At 36.9% G+C, this 19,524-nt stretch overlaps 1 protein-coding gene across 5 annotated transcripts in view; it reads right to left on the bottom strand.

Moving 5' to 3' along the window:
- SNX14 (sorting nexin 14) overlaps nucleotides 1–19,524 on the bottom strand; it is an 80,458-nt gene that overhangs the window by 33,628 nt on the left and 27,306 nt on the right. For 4 of the 5 annotated variants that reach the window (XM_028108061.2, XM_028108060.2, XM_028108064.2 and 1 more), the window contains exons 8-12: nucleotides 11,965–12,121; nucleotides 10,666–10,741; nucleotides 9,460–9,504; nucleotides 9,289–9,369; nucleotides 9,074–9,188 (exon numbers count right to left, since the gene is read on the bottom strand). In XM_028108061.2, coding sequence (XP_027963862.1) covers nucleotides 9,074–9,188; nucleotides 9,289–9,369; nucleotides 9,460–9,504; nucleotides 10,666–10,741; nucleotides 11,965–12,121 — 474 coding nt within the window. The remainder of the gene's footprint in view (nucleotides 1–9,073; nucleotides 9,189–9,288; nucleotides 9,370–9,459; nucleotides 9,505–10,665; nucleotides 10,742–11,964; nucleotides 12,122–19,524) is intronic. The other variant, XM_028108062.2, reaches the window with a different exon arrangement.

Raw genomic sequence — 19,524 nt, 5'->3', positions numbered from 1 at the left:
TTGGAAAGAACTCAAATACATGGAGACTAAAGAGCATCCTACTAAAGAATGAATGGGTCGGGGCAACTGGGTGGCTCAGACAGTTAAGTGTCTGCCTTTGCCTGGGGTCGTGATCCTGGGATCAAGCCCCACATCGGGTTCCCTGCTGAACAGGGAGCCTGCTTCTCCTTCTCCCTGTGCCTGACGCTCCCCCTCCTTGTACTCTATCTGTCAAAATAAATAAAATCTTAAAAAAAAAAAAAATGAACGGGTCAACCAGAAAATTAAAGAAGAATTTAAAAAATTCATGGAGGGACACCTGTGTGGCTCAGTCAGATAAGCGTCTGCTTTCAGCTCAGGTCATGATACCAGAGTCCTGGGATTGAGCCCCGGGTTGGGCTTCCCTGCTCAGCAGGGAGCCTGTTTTCCCGTCTCCCTCTGCCCCTCCCCCTGCTTGTGCACATGCATGCTCTCTCTCCCAAATAAATAAATATTTTTTAAAAACTCACTGAAACAAATGAAAATGACAAACAACTGGTCAAAACTTTTGGGATTCAGCAAAGGCGGTCCTAAGAGGGAAGTATATAGCAATACAAGCCTTTCTCAAGAAACAAGAAAGGTCTCAAATACACAACCTAACCTTACACCTAAAGGAGCTGGAGAAAGAACAGCAAATAAAGCCTAAACCCAGCAGAAGAGAATTAATAAAGATTAGAGCAGAAATCAATGAAATAGAAACCAAAAGAACAGTAGAACAGATCAACAAACCAGGAGCTGGTTCATTGAAAGAATTAATAAGACTGACAAATCCATGGCCAAACTTACCAAAAAGAAAACAGAAATGACCCAAATAAATAAATTCATGAATGAAAGAGGAGAGATCACAACCAACACCAAAGAAATAAACAATTATATGAACATATTATGAACAACGATATGTCAACAAATTAGGCAATCAGGAAGAAATAGATGCATTCCTAGAGACATATAAACTAAGAAAACTGAAACAGGAAGAAATAGAAAACATGAACAGACTCATAACCAGCAAGGAAATTGAAGCAATAATCAAAAATCTCTCAAAAAAAAAAAAAAATCTCTCAACAAACAAGAGTCCAGGACCGGATGGTTTTCCAGGAGAAATCTACCAAAAATTTAAAGAAGAATTAATACCTATTCTTCTGAAGCTGTTTCAAAAAATAGAAATGGAAGGAAAACTTCCAAACTCTATGAGGCCAGCATTACCTTAATCCCAAAACCAGACAAAGATCCCACAGAAAAGGAGAATTACAGACCAATATCCTGATCAATATGGATGCAATAATTCCTACCAAGATAATAGCCAATAGAATCCAACAGTACAATAAAAGGATTATTCACCATAACTAAGTGGGATTTATTCCTGGGCTGCAAGGTTGGTTCAACATCCGCAAGTCAATCAACGTGATACGCTACTTTAATAAAAGAAAGAACAAGAACCATATGATCTTCTCAACAGATGCAGAAAAAGCATCTGACAAAGTACAGCGTCCTTTCTTGATTAAAACTCTTCACAGTGTAGGGATAGAGGGAACATACCTCAATATCATAAAAACGATCTACCAAAAGCCCACAGCGAGTATCATTCTCAAGGGGGAAAAACTGAGAGCTTTTCCCCTAAGGTCAGGAACACAGCAGGGATGTCCACTCTCACAACTGCTATTCAACATAGTACTAGAGGTCCTAGCCTCAGCAATCAGACAACAAAAAGAAAAGGAATCCAAATCAGCAAAGAAGTCAAACTCTCACTCTTAGCAGATGACATGATACTCTATGTGGAAAACCCAAAAGACTCCACCCCAAAATTGCTAGAACTCATACAGGAATTCAGTAAAGTGGCAGGATATAAAATCAATGCACAGAGGGGTGCCTGGGTGGCTCAGTCATTAAACGTCATGATCCCAGGGTCCTGGGATCGAGCCCCACATCAGGCTCCCTGCTCTGCAGGAAACCTGTTCTCCCTCTCCCACTCCCCCTGTTTGTGTTCCCTCTCTTGCTGTGTCTCTCTCTGTCAAAAAATAAATAAAATCTTAAAAAAAAAATCAATGCACAGAAATCAGCTGCATTTCCATACACAAACAATGAAACAGAAAAAAGAGAAATTAAAGAGTAGATCCCACCTACAATTGCACCCAAAACCATAAGATACCTAGGAATAAACATAACCAAAGAGGTAAAGGATCTATACTCTAAAAACAACAGAACATTTATGAAAGAAATTGAGGAAGACACAAAATGGAAAAACGTTCCACGCTCATGGATTGGAAGAATACTGTGAAAATGTCTATGCTACCTAGAACAATCTACACATTTATGCAATCCCTATCAAAATGCCATCAACTTTTTTCAAAGAAATGGAACAAATAATCCTAAGATTTGTATGGAACCAGAAAAGACCCCAAATAGCCAAAGGAATATTGAAAAAGAAAACCAAAGCTGGTAGCATCACAATCCCGGACTTCAAGCTCTATTACAAAGCTGCAATCATCAAGACACTATGGTACTGGCATAAAAACAGATACATAGATCAATGGAACAGAACAGAGAACCCAGAAATGGACCCTAAACTCTATGGTCAACTAATCTTTGACAAAGCAGGAAAGAATGTCCAATGGAAAAAAGTCTCTTCAACAAATGGTGGTGGAGGACAGCCACATGGAAGAACGAAACTGGACCGTTTCCTTACACCACACACAAAAATAGACTCAAAATGAACGATGAAAGCCCTAAATGTGAGACGTGAATTCATCAAAATTCTAGAAGAGAACACAGGCAGCAACCTCTGTGAGCTCAGCTGCAGCAACTTCTTGCTAGACACGTCTCCAAAGGCAAGGGATATAAAGGCAGAAATGAACTACTGGGACTTTATCAAGATAAAAAGCTTCTGCACAGCAAAGGAAATAGGTGACAAAACCAAAAGACAACTGACACAATGAGAGTAGATATTTGCAAATGTCTTAACAGATAAAGGGCTAGTATCTTAAATCTATAAAGAACATATCAAACTCAATACCCAAAGAACAAATAATCCAATCAAGAAATGGGCATGAAAGACATTTTTCCAATGAAGACATACAAATGCTGCCAACAGACAACATGAAAAAGTGCTCAACATCACTTGGCAAACCACAATGAGATACCACCTCACATCAGTCAGAATGGTGAAAATTAAAAGTCAGGAAATGACAGATGATGGGGAGGATGCCGAGAAGGGGGAACCCTCTTACACTGTTGGTGGGAATGCAAGCTGGTGCAGCCACTCTGGAAAACAGTATGGAGGTCCTTCAGAAAGTTAAATGGAACTACCCTATGACCCAGCAATTGCAGTACTAGGGATTTACCCCAAATATACAAATGTAGTGATCTGAAGGGGCACCTGCACCCCAATGATTATAGCAGCAATGTCCACAATAGCCAAACTATGGAAAGAGCCCAGATGTCCATTGACAGATGAATGGATAAAGAAGATGTGCTACATATATATATAATGGAATACTACTCAGCCATCAAAAAAATGAAATCTTACCATTTGCAACGACGTGGATGGAACTAGAATGTATTATGCTAAGCAAAATACGTCAATCAGAGAAAGACAATTATCATATGATCTCACTCACATGTGGAATTTAAGAAACAAAACAGAGGATCATAGGCGAAGAGAGGGAAAAATGAAACAAGACGAAATCAGAGAGGGCGACAAACCGTAAGAGACTTTTTTTTTTTTTTAGATTTTATTTGTTTGACAGAGAGAGACACAGCAAGAGAGGGAACACAAGCAGGGGGAGTGGGAGAGGGAGAAGCAGGCTTCCCGCCGAGCAGGAAGCCTGATGCGGGGCTCGATCCCAGGACCCTGGGATCATGACCTGAGCTGAAGGCAGACGCTTAATGACTGAGCCACCCAGGCGCCCCCATAAGAGACTCTTAACTATAGGAAACAAACTGAGGGTTGCTGGAGGGGAGGTGGGTAGGGAGATGGGGTACTGAGTGAAAGACATTAAGGAGGGCATGTGATGTAATGAGCACTGGGTATTATGTAAGACTGATGAATCACTGACCTCTACCTCTGAAACCAATAATACATTATACGTTAATTAATTAAATTTAACAAAAAAAGACGAAAACTAAGAGAATTTACCTCCATCAGATTGGTACTATAATAAATGTAAAAAAAAATATTTCTTTCAGCACAAGGGAAATGATAACAGAAAGCTGGTTCTTCAGAATGAAATAAAAAGTCCCAGGAAGGTAAATATACCAATAACTTAAGGGCCGGAAAAGGGGGGGTGTGGAGGGTTTGAAGAAGAAATACTAAAGTATTGTAGAGTTTATATCCTACACAGAGTTAAAATATGTAACAGCACATCAGGCAGAAGGGGGTAATTGGAAGTACACTGAATTTCTTACAGTGTTCCTGAAGCAGTTAAATACTTTTAAATGAAGACCATGATAAAAACTGACAGTGTAATCTCAGAGCAACCACTAAAACAAGAAAAGTAAACAGAAGAGACATAAATAAAAAGTCAATAGAAGAGACAAAATGGAATACTAAAGAATCCTCAAGTAACCAAAGAAAGGCAGGAAAGGAGTAAAAGAATAAAAAATATATGGAACAAATACCAAGATCAAAGACCTAACAATAAACATACAAAAATTACATTAAGTGTAAAGGTACACTACCTGCCCCAACTAGAAAGCAAAGATTACCAAACTAGATTTTTTATTAAAAAGATTCAACTCTAGGTGCGTCTGGGTGGCTCAGATGGTTAAGCATCTGCCTTCAGCTCAGGTCATGATCTTAGGGTCTTGGGATTGCGCCCTGCATCAGGCTCCCTGCTCAGCAGTAAGCCTACTTCTCCCTCTCCCTCTACTGCTCCCCCTGCTTGTACTCTCTCACTCTCTCTGTTGAATAAATAAATAAAATATTTTTAAAAAAGACAGTGTAACTATATTAATCTCAAACCAAGCAGACTTAAAGACAGAGAATTACCAGAGATAAAGAGCATTTTAAAATGATAAAAGGACAAATTCATCATGAACACATGACAATCCTAAATGTGTCTGCACCTAATAAAGTTCAAAATACATGGAAAAAATACAAAAGATAAAAACAGCAAACCCTTTAAGAAACCAGAAAGAATACAGAATATTTTTAGACAATCCATCAACTTAACCTAACTGACATTTATAGAACACAACACAACACAAAAAAACAGAAGTTCTTCTCACATGCACAGGGAACATTCATTAAGACACACCATATGTATGAGCCATAAATATGGTTCAATAAATTTCAAAAGACTGAAATCACACAGAGTATGTTGTCTGATCAGAACAGTATTTTTTAAAAGATTTACTTATTTGTTTGAGAGAGAGAGAGAAAGAGAGCACATGCATGCTTAAGTCAGGGGACGGGGGAGGCAGAGGGCAAGGGAGAGAGACTCCCCGCTGAGCGCGGAGCCCCATGCAGGGCTCAATCCCTGGGCCCTGAGATCATGACCAGAGCCAAAATTAAGAGTCAGATGCTTAACCGACTGAGCCACCCAGGTGCATTGATGAAAACAGTATTAGATTAGAAAACCATCACAGTAAGAGATCTTAAAAATCCCCAAATGTTGGTAAATTTAAGTCAAAAAATAAACCAGAGGGAAATTTAAAAATATTTAAAGCTTAACTACAATAAAAACACCACATATTTGGGGCACCTGGCTGGCTTAGTCAGTAGAGCATACAACTCTTGATCTCAGGGTCATGAGTTGAAGTCCCACGATGGGTGTAGAGTTTACTTAAAAAAACAAAACACCACAGGGGTGCCTGGGTGGCTCAGTCAGTTATGTACCTGACTCTTGATTTCAACTCAGGTCTTGATCTCAGGGTCATGAGATCAAGCCCCGCATCAGGCTCCCTGCTCAGCGGGGAACCTGCTTCTCCCTCTCCCTCTGCCCGCCACCCCTCCTGCTTGTGCTCTCTCTCTCTCTGTGTCAAATAAATAGGTAAAATCTTAAAAAAAAAAACAAAAACAAAAACAAAAATCCGGAAAGTTTAGAATTTAGCTATAGCAATTCATACAGAAAAATTTATAGTTTTAAAAAAGCCTCTATCCAAAAAGAAGTCAGGAATAAAATTAAGAAACCAGAAAAGGAAGTACAAACTAAACTCAAGGTAAGGAGAAGTAATAAAAATAAAAGTGAAAAATTAGCATATCAAAAACATTAATAGATTTGATAAAACCCCTAGCAATACAGATTAGAAAAAAGAAAATACAAATTACCAATCAAGAGAGGACATCACTACAGCTCCACAATAAGGGACCAATGGAAATAACTTGGTGACAATAACATAGGTTACTGAGATGCATTAAAAGCATTCAAAAAAGTTTAATATCAATTAATGATAAAAAAAAAACTCCCAGCAAACCAGGAAGAGAAGGATACTTTCTCAATCTGATCAAGGATATCTACCAAAAAAAAACAAAAACAGAAACAAAAAAAACAAACCAGACTAGTACCATACTTAATGGTACAACACTAAGTAATATCCCCCTAAGAACAGGAACGAAGCAAGGATGTCAACTTTTACTGCTTCAATTCAACATAATAGTAAAGGTCCTAGCTGTTGCAATAGGCAATAAAAAGAAATAAAAGGCATAAACACTATAAAGGAAAAAGTAAAACTGTATTTGCAAATGACATAATTATATACGTAGAAAGTCTTAAGGAAATGTACAAAAAAGCTACCAGAACTAATAAGTGAATGTAGCAATGGCACAGGATACAAAGTCAATATGCAAAAAATCAATTCTATTTCTGTTTATTAGCCACAATTTAAAAATTATTTTAAATACCACATGCTAATACCTCCGAAAACATAAAGACTTACAGTGGAAACTATGAAATGCTATAGAAATGAATGGAAAAATATTCCATTTTCAAACACCAGAAACCAAAATACTGTTGAGATGGCATTACTCCCTGAGTTGATCTATACTATAGATTTAATGCAATTCTAGTCAAAAAACTCCAAAGTAGGCTAGGCTTTGTGCATGTGTGTGCGTGTGTGTGTGTATGTGTATCCATGAGCATGTGTGTGCATGTGTGTGTGGAAATAGACAATCTGATTCTAAAATATATACATATACAAGCAAAGGACCTAGAATAGCCAAAACAATTTGAAAAAACAAAGAAATAGGAGGCCTTATGCCACCTGATTTCAAGACATACTATATAGTCATAATAATCAAGACTACGGTATTAGGCAAAAAATCAGACATGAATCAGTGGAAATAAAGAGAATCCAGAACACATATATATGGTCAAATCATTTAACAAAGACACCAAAGCAACTTAAGATGGGGGGGAAAAAATGTCTCCTCAAAAAATGGGTATCAGAAAAACCAGATATCCATATCCAATGGAGGGAAAAAAAATGAACCTCCACCCCTAACTAATACCAATACAAAATATTTCAAGATCACAAACCTACATGTAAAATATAAAACTTTAATGCATCCAGAGAAAAACAATCAAATATCACCTTGACTTAGGGTAACAAAGACTCCCTACTCTGAAAGAGACTAACCATAAAATAGAAATACTGAGTATCATCAAAATTTCAAAATTCTACTCATCAAAAGATACTATTCAGAAAATGAAAAGACAAGCCAGTTTGGAAGAAAACATTCTTAACACTTATTTCTGACAAAAAACTTGCATCTAAAATATATAAAGAACTCCTATAATTTAATGAAAAAAGAAAAACAATTCAGTAAAAAATGGGTAGATTAAACACTTCCATGTACAAAGATATTTGAATGGCCAATAAGCATATTATAAAATGTTCAACACCGATCATTAAAGAAATGCTAATTAAAAGCACAATAACATACCACCACACACCCACTAAAATGGCTAAAATTAAAAAGATAAATAAACAACACCAAATTTTGGTAAAGGTGTGGAGCAACCAAAATTCTCACACATTTGCTGGGGAGAGTAAAATAGTACAACCACTTTGGAAAACAATTTAGCAGTTTCTCATGAAACAAAATATGCACCTACCCTGTGACCCAGTAATTCTACTTCCAGTTATTAAACATATGCCCAACAGGGGGCCTGGGTGGCTCAGTTGGTTAAGCGACTGCCTTCGGCTCAGGTCATGATCCTGGAGTCCCGGGATCGAGTCCCACATCGGGCTCCCTGCTCAGCAGGCAGTCTGCTTCTCCCTCTGACCCTCTTCCCTCTCGTACTATCTCTCATTCTCTCTCTCTCTCAAATAAATAAACAAAATCTTTAAAAAAAAGTTAAAAAAAAAAAACGTATGCCCAACAGAAAAAGCCTTATACAAGAATGTGCATAGCAATTTTATTTATAATAGCCCAAAAGTGAAAGCAGTCCAGATATATCCATCCACAAGGAGAATGAATTAAAGAAAAAAAACAAAAAACAGTACACTCATACAAAAGACTACTACTTAACAAAAAAAAGAGCAAACTTCCTCTACACAGTACAAGCCAATCTTAAAAAGCATTATCCTGAATCAATGAAGCCAGGAACAAAAGAGTACATACCATATATTCCATTTATATAAGAAAACTATACAGGCAAAACTAATCTGTGGTGAGAGAAACAAGACCTGTGATTGCTTTGGCAGGAGTGGGAGTGTTTGGGAAGGGCCCTAACTTTCTGGGGTGATGGAAATGTTCTATATCTTGATAAAAGTGTAAGTTACACAGATGTCTAGATTTGTCAAACCTGATCAAACTGTGCATTTAAGTTCTGTGAATTTCACTGTGTAAATTACATCTCATTTTTTTTAAGTTATATTTAAAAAAGAAGTTGGTTGAAGTCAATTATAAATTATGTTCCAATCTGGAAAGAAGTGCATACTTAAGAGACAACTCAAAGGTGACATTAAAGTATCTAATAAAATGAAATTTAGTACAATGACATATGACAACTACAAAATCAGATCTGATCTAAACATTCAAATGTATTTAGAACACAAAATAAATAAATTAAAAAGTGTAAAAATGACTTTGGTAAAGTGCACAAGTAAGCCTCACCCACAGTCAGACATATTTGCAATACATGCACCGCTCCTTCTTGTTTCAGAAAGTTCATAAAACGAAATAAGAGATCTTGCTGCTCTCTGATTTGTTTCAATTCTAACTTCAGCACCTTAACACAATACGGGAGAAGAGTAAGTTAAGGCCATATAAAACACATGATAAAATTGTTTATATCAAAAATAATATACATTATTGCTAAAAATACTTACAGACGGCTTTTTATTTCTAGGTTCTGCAAATTTCTGCAAGAATGGAACCAAGGGGGAAGGCAGTTCAGTTGCTTTTTCAGGCTTTAAGAAAGAGAATTTATTAATTCAATAAAAGTGCCATGTGCTTTGACAGATATGAATCAAAATTCATACTTAATACTCAATACTCACTGGACTGTCATCTATGAAGATGATAAGCAAATGATTCACAGTATCCTAATGGAAAATAATACACATGGGTCAAAATAATCCCATTACTATATCCTTTTTTTTTTTTAAGATTTTATTTATTTATTTGACAGAGAGAGAGACAGAGAGAGAGGGAACACAAGCAGGCGGAGTAGGAGAGGAAGCAGGCCTCCCATGGACTAGGGAGCCCGATGCGGGGCTCGATCCCAGGACCCTGGGATCATGACCTGAGATGAAGGCAGATCCTTAACGACTGAGCCACCCAGGCGCCCCCCATTACTAATATTCTGCCTAAAATTCTCAAAGCATTTTTCATATTGTGAAAGTTTCTAGAAAAATGAAAAAGCAAATGGAACAGTGGCAAAGCATTTGCACATATGTAACATAGAGGGACTTTAAAAAATCTGCAATGCAGGGGGTGCCTGGGTACCTCAGTCAGTTGAGCATCTGACTCTTGGTTTTGGCTCAGGTCATGATCTCAGGGTTGTGGTATTGAGCCCCATGTTGGGCTCCACACTCAGCAGGGAGTCTGCCTGGGATTTTCTCTCCCTCTCCCTCCGCCCCTGCCCCAGCTCATGCTCACACATTCTCTCTCTCAAATAAATAAATACTTTTTTAAAAAATGTGATGCAGGGTCTCACTTTTTGGAAAGTGGGCAAAGAAAAGTTATTCTGACTTCAGCATTTAAAGTGTTTATAAATTATTCCTGTTGCTTCAAAATCTTATTGGTTCAAAAGTAAAAGTAATTCAAGTGTGTATCAATGGGTGCATAAATAGCAAAATGTGGTATATACCTACAATGGAATATTATACAGCCTTGATAAGGAACAAAATTCTAATATATGCTACAATGTGGATGAATCTTGGGGACATTATGCTAAGGGAAATAAGGCAGTCACAAAAAGACAATGCATGGACCCACTTATAGGAGGTACCAGAGTAGTCAAATTCATAGAGATAGAAGTATGCTGGTGGTTGCCAGGGGACTGGGGGAAAGAAGAATGGAGAATTATTAATGGGTATAGAATTTCAGTTTTGTAAGATGAAAGAGTTCTAGAGATGCGTAGTAGTGATGGTTGCTCAACAATGAATGTACTTAATACCACTGAACTGTACACATAAAAACATTTAAGATGATAAACTTTATATGTATTTTACCACAAATTAAAACCACTTTTTAAGCCTTACTGGATCAGCTAGGAAATCCAAAGAAGGAAGGAATACCGAACCGGAAAGGATCTCTCTTAAAAGTAAGGTCAGGGATCTGGAAAAACAAACAATATTGCACATATTTAGTGATTTACATCAGTTCTTACCTGGAGATCTTGTTAAAATGCAGACTATGATTCAGTAGGTATGCCCCAAGATTCCTCATTTCTAAAAAGCTCCCAAGTAATGCTCATGCTAGTGGTTCACAGACCATACCTGGATTCCTGAACTGGCTAAAAGAAAGTATTGCTTAAGAGGAAAAAGCATTTCCTTAACAGGAGGGATTTGGGTGAACATTAGAAAACACTCCCCACCTCAGAAAATTTAAAATATTTAATATATTTTAAAATTAACGTTTAAAACTAGTAATACAATTTGTAATTATAATAAATTAACATTATACATTAATCTGTTTAAAATATTTTCATTAAAATATTTTAAATTTTTAAAATTTTTAATAAAAACTTTATGTTATGGGGTGCCTGGGTGGCTCACTAGGTTAAGCGTCTGCCTTTGGCTCGTGTAGTGATCCCAAGTTACTGGGATCGAGCCCTAAGTCGGGCTTCCTGCTCAGCGAGGAGCCTGCTCCCTTAGATTATCAGAATAATCTAAACAAATTCCTGCCAGAACAAGGAACAATGGTCTAGATGAATTCTAATTATTCTTGCCAGGTATAACCTTAAAACACAACTTTGGTTTGGTCTGTTTAGTTTTTTGTTTTGTTTTATTTTTAAGATTTTATTTCTCTGACAGAGAGAGACATAGCAACAGAGGGAACACAAGCAGGGAGAGCGGGAGAGGGAGAAGCAGGCTTCCCGCTGAGCAAAGAGCCCAATGCAGCGCTCGATCCCACAGCCCTGGGATAACAACGCGAGCCAAAGGTAGATGCCCAAAGACTGAGCCACCCAGGCGCTCCAGGTCTATTTAGTTTATTCAAAGTGTTTCTGTCAATGAGTCACAATGTTTATGTCTTTAAAATGGAACACCAAGAAATTAACAAAGTATAACGATCTCAAATAAAAAAGCTGATTTTATTCATATTTATCTTGATTTCCCAAGATCACCTCCCCCCCGAGCAAAAAAATTCTAAGCAACACAACATATGTTGTGTGTATCACCTAAAATGGCATTTTAATACCTGACAAATTATATTTCTTAAATGAAAATCATCATAGGTTAATCTCAAGTTTTAGTGTACTCCTATTATGATCAAGAATAGCAATATACATATGTCATGGTATGCAAATACTGCTATGACATTTTCTGGACTATTTATACCTGCAGTCTGTTGCTTTAGGAGGCAAAATATAAGGAAAAAGTAGTTCAGTAAGTTTCCTTAAATAGTGTAATTCATCTCTTCGACTCCTCAAAGCCACATGAAGCTCTGGACCATATTCTTCTAAAGCAGCTTGCTGTAAAAACTCTGTATTTTCTACTATAAATAGAGATAAAAAAATAAATATTGAAAGAAGTTAAGTAACATTAAATAACTTCAGTCATTTCCACTAACAAACAGAAAACCATTTATACAGTCATTCCTTTCCTAGCCCTCCCTTCTTTCCAACATGTATTCTACTGGGAAATTTTTCAAAAAGGATATAAAAGAACAATTTTCCTCCTTCCCATAAGTTTTTTAATTTTGCAAAAAATTGATAAAAAGACCTTTTCCCATGGCAAACAAGAATTTTAACTCATATCACTACTTTACAAATGATATTAAACAAAAGCAAATATTTATTTTAAAAAGAGGAGAAAACTACAGAAAACTAGCACATCCCAAGCCATTGTTATCAAATGTTATACCTTGTTCATCCTCTGCAAATACACACACACACACACACACACACAAAAACTGTGTTAAAACTCTTTGTTGTCTGCCAGCAAATTAGACAATCTGGAGGAAATGGATGCATTCTTAGAGATGCATAAACTACCAAAACTGAACCAGGAAGAAATGGAAAACCTGAACAGACCCATAACTACTAAGGAAATTGAAGCGGTAATCAAAAATCTCCCAACAAACAAGAGCCCAGGGCCAGATGGCTTCCCAGGGGAATTCTACCAAACATTTAAAGAAGAATTAATACCTACTCTTCTGAAACTGTTCGAAAAAATAGAAATGGAAGGAAAACTTCCAAACTCATTTTATGAGGTCAGAATTACCTTGATCCCAAAACCAAAGAGCCCATCAAAAAGGAGAATTACAGACCAATATCCCTGATGAACACAGATGCAAAAATTCTCACCAAAATACTAGCCCAGAGGATCCAACAGTACATTAAAAGGATTATTCACCACGACCAAGTGGGATTTATTCCTGGGCTGCAAGGTTGGTTCAACATCCGCAAATCAATCAATGTGATACAATACATTAATAAAAGAAAGAACAAGAACCATATGATACTCTCAATGATGCAGAAAAAGCATCTGAGGGGCGCCTGGGTGGCTCAGTTGTTAAGCGTCTGCATTTGGCCCAGGTCACGATCTCAGGTTCCTGGGGTCAAGCCCCACATTGGGCTCTCTGCTCAGCGGGAAGCCTGCTTCTCCCTCTCCCACTCCCCATGCTTGTGTTCCCCTCTCGCTGTGTTTCTGTCAAATAAATAAGTAAAATTATAAAAAAAAAAGAAAACTCCTCACAGTGTAGGGATAGAGGGTACATACCTCAGTATCATAAACGCCATCCATGAAAAACCCACAGTGAGTATCATTCTCAACGGGGAAAAACTGACAGCTTTCCCCCTACGGTCAGGAACACGGCAGGGATATCCACTATCACCACTGCTATTCAACATAGTATTAGAAGTCCTAGTCTCAGCAATCAGACAACAAAAAGAAATAAAAGGCATCGGAATTGGCAAAGAAGAAGTCAAACTCTCATTCTTTGCAGATGATATGATTCTTTACATGGAAAACCTAAAAACTCCACCCCAAACTGCTAGAACTCATACAGGAATTCAGTAAAGTGGCAGGATATAAAATCAATGCACAGAAATCAGTGGCATTCCTATACACCAACAACAAGACAGAAGAGAGAGAAATTAAGGAGTCGATCCCATTTACAATTGCACCCAAAACCATAAGATACCTAGGAATAAATCTAACAAAAGAGGCAAAGAATCTGTACTCAGAAAACTATAGAATACTCATGAAAGAAACTGAGGAAGACACAAAGAAATGAAAAAATGTTCCATGCTCATGGATTGGAAGAACAAATATTGTGAAAAAGTCTATGAGACCTAGAGCAATCTACACATTTGATGCAATCCCTATCAAAATGCCATCAACTTTTTTCAAAGAAATGGAACAAATAATCCTAAAATTTGTATGGAACCAGAAAAGACCCTGAATAGCCTGAGGAATGTTGAAAAAGAAAAGCAAAGCTGGTGGTACCAAAATTCCAGACTTCAAGCTCTATTACAAAGCTGTCATCATCAAGACAGTATGGTACTGGCACAAAAACAGACACATAGATCAATGGAACAGAATAGAGAGCCCAGAAATGGACCCTCAACTCTATGGTCAACTAATCTTCGACAAAGCAGGAAAGAAGATCCAGTGGAAAAACAACAGTCTCTTCAACAAATGGTGTTGAGAAAACTGGACAGCCACATGCAGAAGAATGAAACTGGACCATTTCCTTACACCACACACAAAAATAGACTCAAAATCGATGAAAGACCTAAATGTGAGACAGGAATCCATCAAAATCATAGAGGAGAACACAGGCAGCAACCTCTTCGACCTCAGCCACAGCAACTTCTTCCTAGAAACACTGCCAAAGGCAAGGGAAGCAAGGGCAAAAATGAACTATTGGGATTTCATCAAGATAAAAAGCTTTTGCACAGCAAAGGAAACAGTCAACAAAACCAAAAGACAACTGACAGAATGGGAGAAGATATTTGCAAATGACATATCAGATAAAGGGCTAGTATCCAAAATCTATAAAGAACTTATCAAACTCAACACCCAGAGAACAAATAATCCAATCAAGAAATGGGCAGAAGACATGAACAGACATTTTCTACAAAGAAGACATCCAAATGGCCAACAGACACATGAAAAAGTGTTCAACGTTACTCGGCATCAGGGAAATCCAAATCAAAACTTCAATGAGATACCCCCTCGCACCAGTCAGAATGGCTAAAATTAACAAGTCAGGAAACAACAGATGTTGGTAAGGATGTAGAGAAAGGGGAACCCTCCTACACTATGAGTGGGAATGCAAGCTGGTGCAGCCACTCTGGAAAACAGTACGGAGGTACCTAAAAAGTTGAAAACAGAGCTACCCTACAACCCAGCAATTGCACTACTGGGTATTTACCCCAAGGATACAAATGTAGCGATCCGAAGGGGCACATGTACCCCAATGGTTATAGCAGCAATGTCCACAATAACCAAACTATGGAAAGAGCCTAGATGTCCATCAACAGATGAATGGATAAAGAAGATGTGGTATACACACACACACACACACACACACACACACACACACACACACACACACACACACACACCTTGGAATATTATGCGGCCATCAAAAAATTAAATCTTGCCATTTGCAACAACGTGGATGGAACTAGATGGTATTGTGCTAAGCGAAATAAGTCAATCAGAGAAAGACAATTATCATATGATCTCACTGATATGAGGAATTGAGAAACAAGACAGAAGTTCATAGGGAAAGGGAGGGAAAAATGAAAAAGGATGAAATCAGAAAGGGAGACAAACAATAAGAGAGACTTTTAATCTCAGGAAACAAACTGAGGGTTGCTGGAGTGGAGGGTGGGGAGGGATGGGATGGCTGGGTGATGGACATTGGGGAGGGTATGTGCTATGGTGGGTGCTGTGAATTGTGTAAGACTGATGAATCAGACCTGTACCCCTGAAACAAATAATACATTATATGTTAATATAAATAAATAAATAAATAAAACTCTTTGTTGTCTCTACTTCCACATCTAAATCATTCAGGTAACCTTTTAAAGCTTTGGCTTCCTTGGTTAAGTTCTGTGTCTTCTGCTCAAGAGTATAGGATATAATAGGTACAGAACTGTGTAAAATAGAAGTCCATGAACAGATAAATTACTTAATGAATATTAAGTCGTGATAAAACTTATATTAACAGAAAGTTTTCTTAAAAGTCCAAGTACTAAACTAATATTTTAGAGAAAGAGAGCAAGTGCAGGGAGGGGGGAAGTGGGGGGCAGAGGGGAAGCATCTTTTTTTTTTATGATTTTATTTATTTATTTGAGAGACAGAGAATGAGAGATAGAGAGCATGAGAGGGAAGAGGGTCAGAGGGAGCAGCAGACTCCCTGCCAGGCGCCCAGAGGGGAAGCATCTTAAGCAGACTCTGTGCTGAGTGTGGAGCCTGACACCAGGCTGGATCTCATGACCCCAAGATCATGACCTAAGCGAAAATCAAAGAGTCGGAGGCTTAACTGACTGAGTCACCCAGGCATCCCAAACTAATATTTTAACTTAAAGGTAATAATATTGTCACTTCTTTTTACAGACCTCAAACGACAAGGAGGAAAACAAGTTATGCTTTCCCTTATTTGCACTCTGTGCCAGGTTTTAAAATCATGGAGTCTATGAAAGGAATCTAAACTCTAATTCAGTGGCATTTATTTTTAACTATTTTCTTCTATTTTTATTCAAAAAGAATGCAAGCACATTTACCCAAAAAAGCCAATATATGCATTCTAATAGTGTTAGTACTAAGAAGGTAAATGAAGGCTATCTGTGCCTGAGGTACAAAAGACGGATGTAGTTATTACAAGAAATGCATTTTATTTCATAATTATGCAATTATTTACTAAGCATTTTTCTCCAAGAATTTGGGGCACAGATTATTTAAAAATGTATGTCATAAAGCCAGAATTTAAAATGAGACTAAGCCATGCTAAATTCCAGCTCTACTTAACAAACTGATCTTGAACAAATGATATAATGCCTATGAGCCTCAGTTCCCACATTACAGTTAAGCAATTATAAACACTGAAAAGTCATAATGCAAAATGTATAAGTAATTATAACATTCAACGTGATTAAGCATTCACACATAATATATAAATTAAAACACAAGATTGGAATCTATTCAACATCTGTCAGACATGAGAGTTTTTTGTAGTTCTAGATAATGAGAAAATAAAGAAATCAGGCGAAAGATAAAAGAATATAGGGAGAAAAATCTTAATTGGGAATATAAGCAAAAAAAATGCTGGAAAACACAGCATGGATTAATCCCCACTAATCATCAGTCCATCTACTGCCTTATCAGTTAGCAGTTTTCAGACCAAAACAGGAAAGGTCTCCGGAATCCATGACAAAGAGATACCTTCAGGATGAAAGACTGGAGAGTAAGGTCCTTCTGCACAATTTATTACTGAATTTAAATTAAGCCAATGCTTCTAATGTATATACATTCAGTATTTCTAAAGGGCCATGAGAGTACACACATAGACAGAAAACATCTATATAATCCCTATTCTCAAGAGACAGATTACAGAGAAAACCCTGAGAGAGTAAAAGGAATCTGAATGAAGAGATGAACCTTTAATTACTTTCTGAGTTATGCACAATTGTGGGGCCAAAGAATTTTGAAAACAAATTTATGCATTAAAGAAATGAAAATTCAAAAATCTGATAACCTTTTTTACAAGTCTATCTAATTCATTGTCGTAATACTTAGAATACCAGGACCTTTAAATAAAAGTCCTTCTAAACTCAGGCCTTTTAATTCTATAAATCTCATTAACTACAATGTTATTAATTAATCGAATCTAGCATTTTATGGTGATTTTATAATTGGGAATCGTTTTTTGCATTAATAGTAGCAAATTAGCAAACCCTCCCTTGTAAAGACTCAACAATAAATTTCAAACTGGTTTGTGTGTGGGTGTGCATATATATATAATACCACTCTCTTAGAAATAAAGTAATTTGGGAATTTTATTAAACTGATTAATTCAACTAAAAATAAAAAGATGTCTACTTTACTCATAGCCTGCAAAGTGTTTGTCTTTAGAACAAAGACTATATTAAAAATACTTCTCCCACATAAAAACCTGCACACAAATGTTTATAGCAGCTTTATTCATAACTGCCAAAACTTGGAAGCAAGATGTACTTCAATAGGTGAATGGATAAATAAACTGTGGCACATTCATACACTGGAATATAACTGAGCAGTAAAAAGAAATGAGCTATTGAGCCATGAAAAGACATGGAGGAGACTTAAATCCATATTTTTAAATAAAAGAAGCCAGTCTGAAAAGGTTACAGTATGATTCCAACTATATCACATTCTGGAAAAGGCAAAACTGTGCAAACAATAAAAAGATCAATGGTTACCAGAGGTTCATGAAGGAAAGAGGGAGAGATGTCTGTGTGAAACCAAGGTTTTTTTTTTTTATTTAAGATTTTATTTATTTATTTGACGGAGAGAGAGAGAGCACAAGTAGGCAGAGCAGCAGGGAGAGGGAGAGGGAGAAGCAGGCTCCCCACTGAGCAAGGAGCCCCATGTGGAACTCAATCCCAGAACCTCGGGATCATGACCTGAGGCAAAGGCAGATACTTAACCGACTGAGCCACCCAGGCCTCTGGAAATACAGGGGATTTTTAAGACAGTGAAACTATTCAGTAATGGTGGATACATGGCATTAAGCATTTGTCAAAACCCACATAATGTACAATACAAAGAGTAAACCCTAATGAAAACTGTGGACTTTAGTTAATAATAATGTATCAATATTGGTATATCAATAGTAACAAATGTACCAACTAATACAAGATGTTAACAGGGGAAAAGAGAGAGAGCTATGGGCACTCTCTATACTTTCTCAATTTTTGTATAAACTTAAAACTGCTGTAAAAAATAAAATTTACTGGGGCACCTGGCTGGCTCAGCCAGTGAATCATGTGACTTGATTTCCAGGTTGTGAGTTTGAACCCTATGTTGTGTGTAGAGATTATTTAAAAATAAAATCTTTAAAAATAGTAATAATAATAATAGGGTGCCTCGGTAGCTCAATCGGTTAAGTGTCTGCCTTCAACTCAGGTCATGATCCCAGGGCCCAGGGATCAAGTCCCGCATCGGGCTCCCTGCTCATCTGGGAGTCTGCTTCTCCTTCTACTCCTCACCCCTGCTCGTGATCTCTCTCTCTCTCACTGTCTCTCTCAAATAAATCTTTAAAAATAATAATATAAATAAATTTACTAATAAAAAAACCCACTTTTCCTATGTTGTTTTTTTTTCTGATAGTAAAGTAGCCTTGACAAAATAGCTACAAGATAATTACTATCTTCTGATTTGTTTTTGCCAGTGACAGGACACTGATTTTTAAGTTAATTTTTTTATTCAACAATTAAATTACACATATTCAAACTCTTCTACTTTAGTACTATGTTGAAAGTAACTATTTTTAGTTGTTGTAATATTATAAGATGAACACAGAAAAAGATTTTAAATATATATATAATTTGAAATGCTTCTCAAAACTGAGGAATTATTCATACCAAGAAACAAATAAAGTAATAATTTGATTTTTACTTCAACTCTGCCTAGAACATAATTTCCCCAAATGAACTGCTTATATTAACTGATATCATGAGGGAGGGAAAATTGGTTCTGTACTCAAATGAATTTGGGATGTAGGAAGTTAAAAAACTATTTAAATAGTTAAAGCCATTTCTTTGCTGTAGGACTACTCAGAGATTTTGGTACGGTGGTATTTGCTGGGAATTTCCATAAGGGGAATATAATGTGTAGTAATTACCAGAAAATATGACCATGAAACCTCTTCTACACAGTTACTACATGGAGTAGTATGCAGCA

Source organism: Eumetopias jubatus, unplaced genomic scaffold (genome assembly GCF_037043125.1).
Source record: "Eumetopias jubatus isolate StellerSeaLion01/CBP00866 unplaced genomic scaffold, mEumJub1_p1.0 scaffold_6, whole genome shotgun sequence".
Classification (NCBI taxonomy): domain Eukaryota; kingdom Metazoa; phylum Chordata; class Mammalia; order Carnivora; family Otariidae; genus Eumetopias; species Eumetopias jubatus.
Note: the sequence above shows the minus strand (reverse complement) of the source record. Positions and strands in the feature narration are given on the sequence as shown.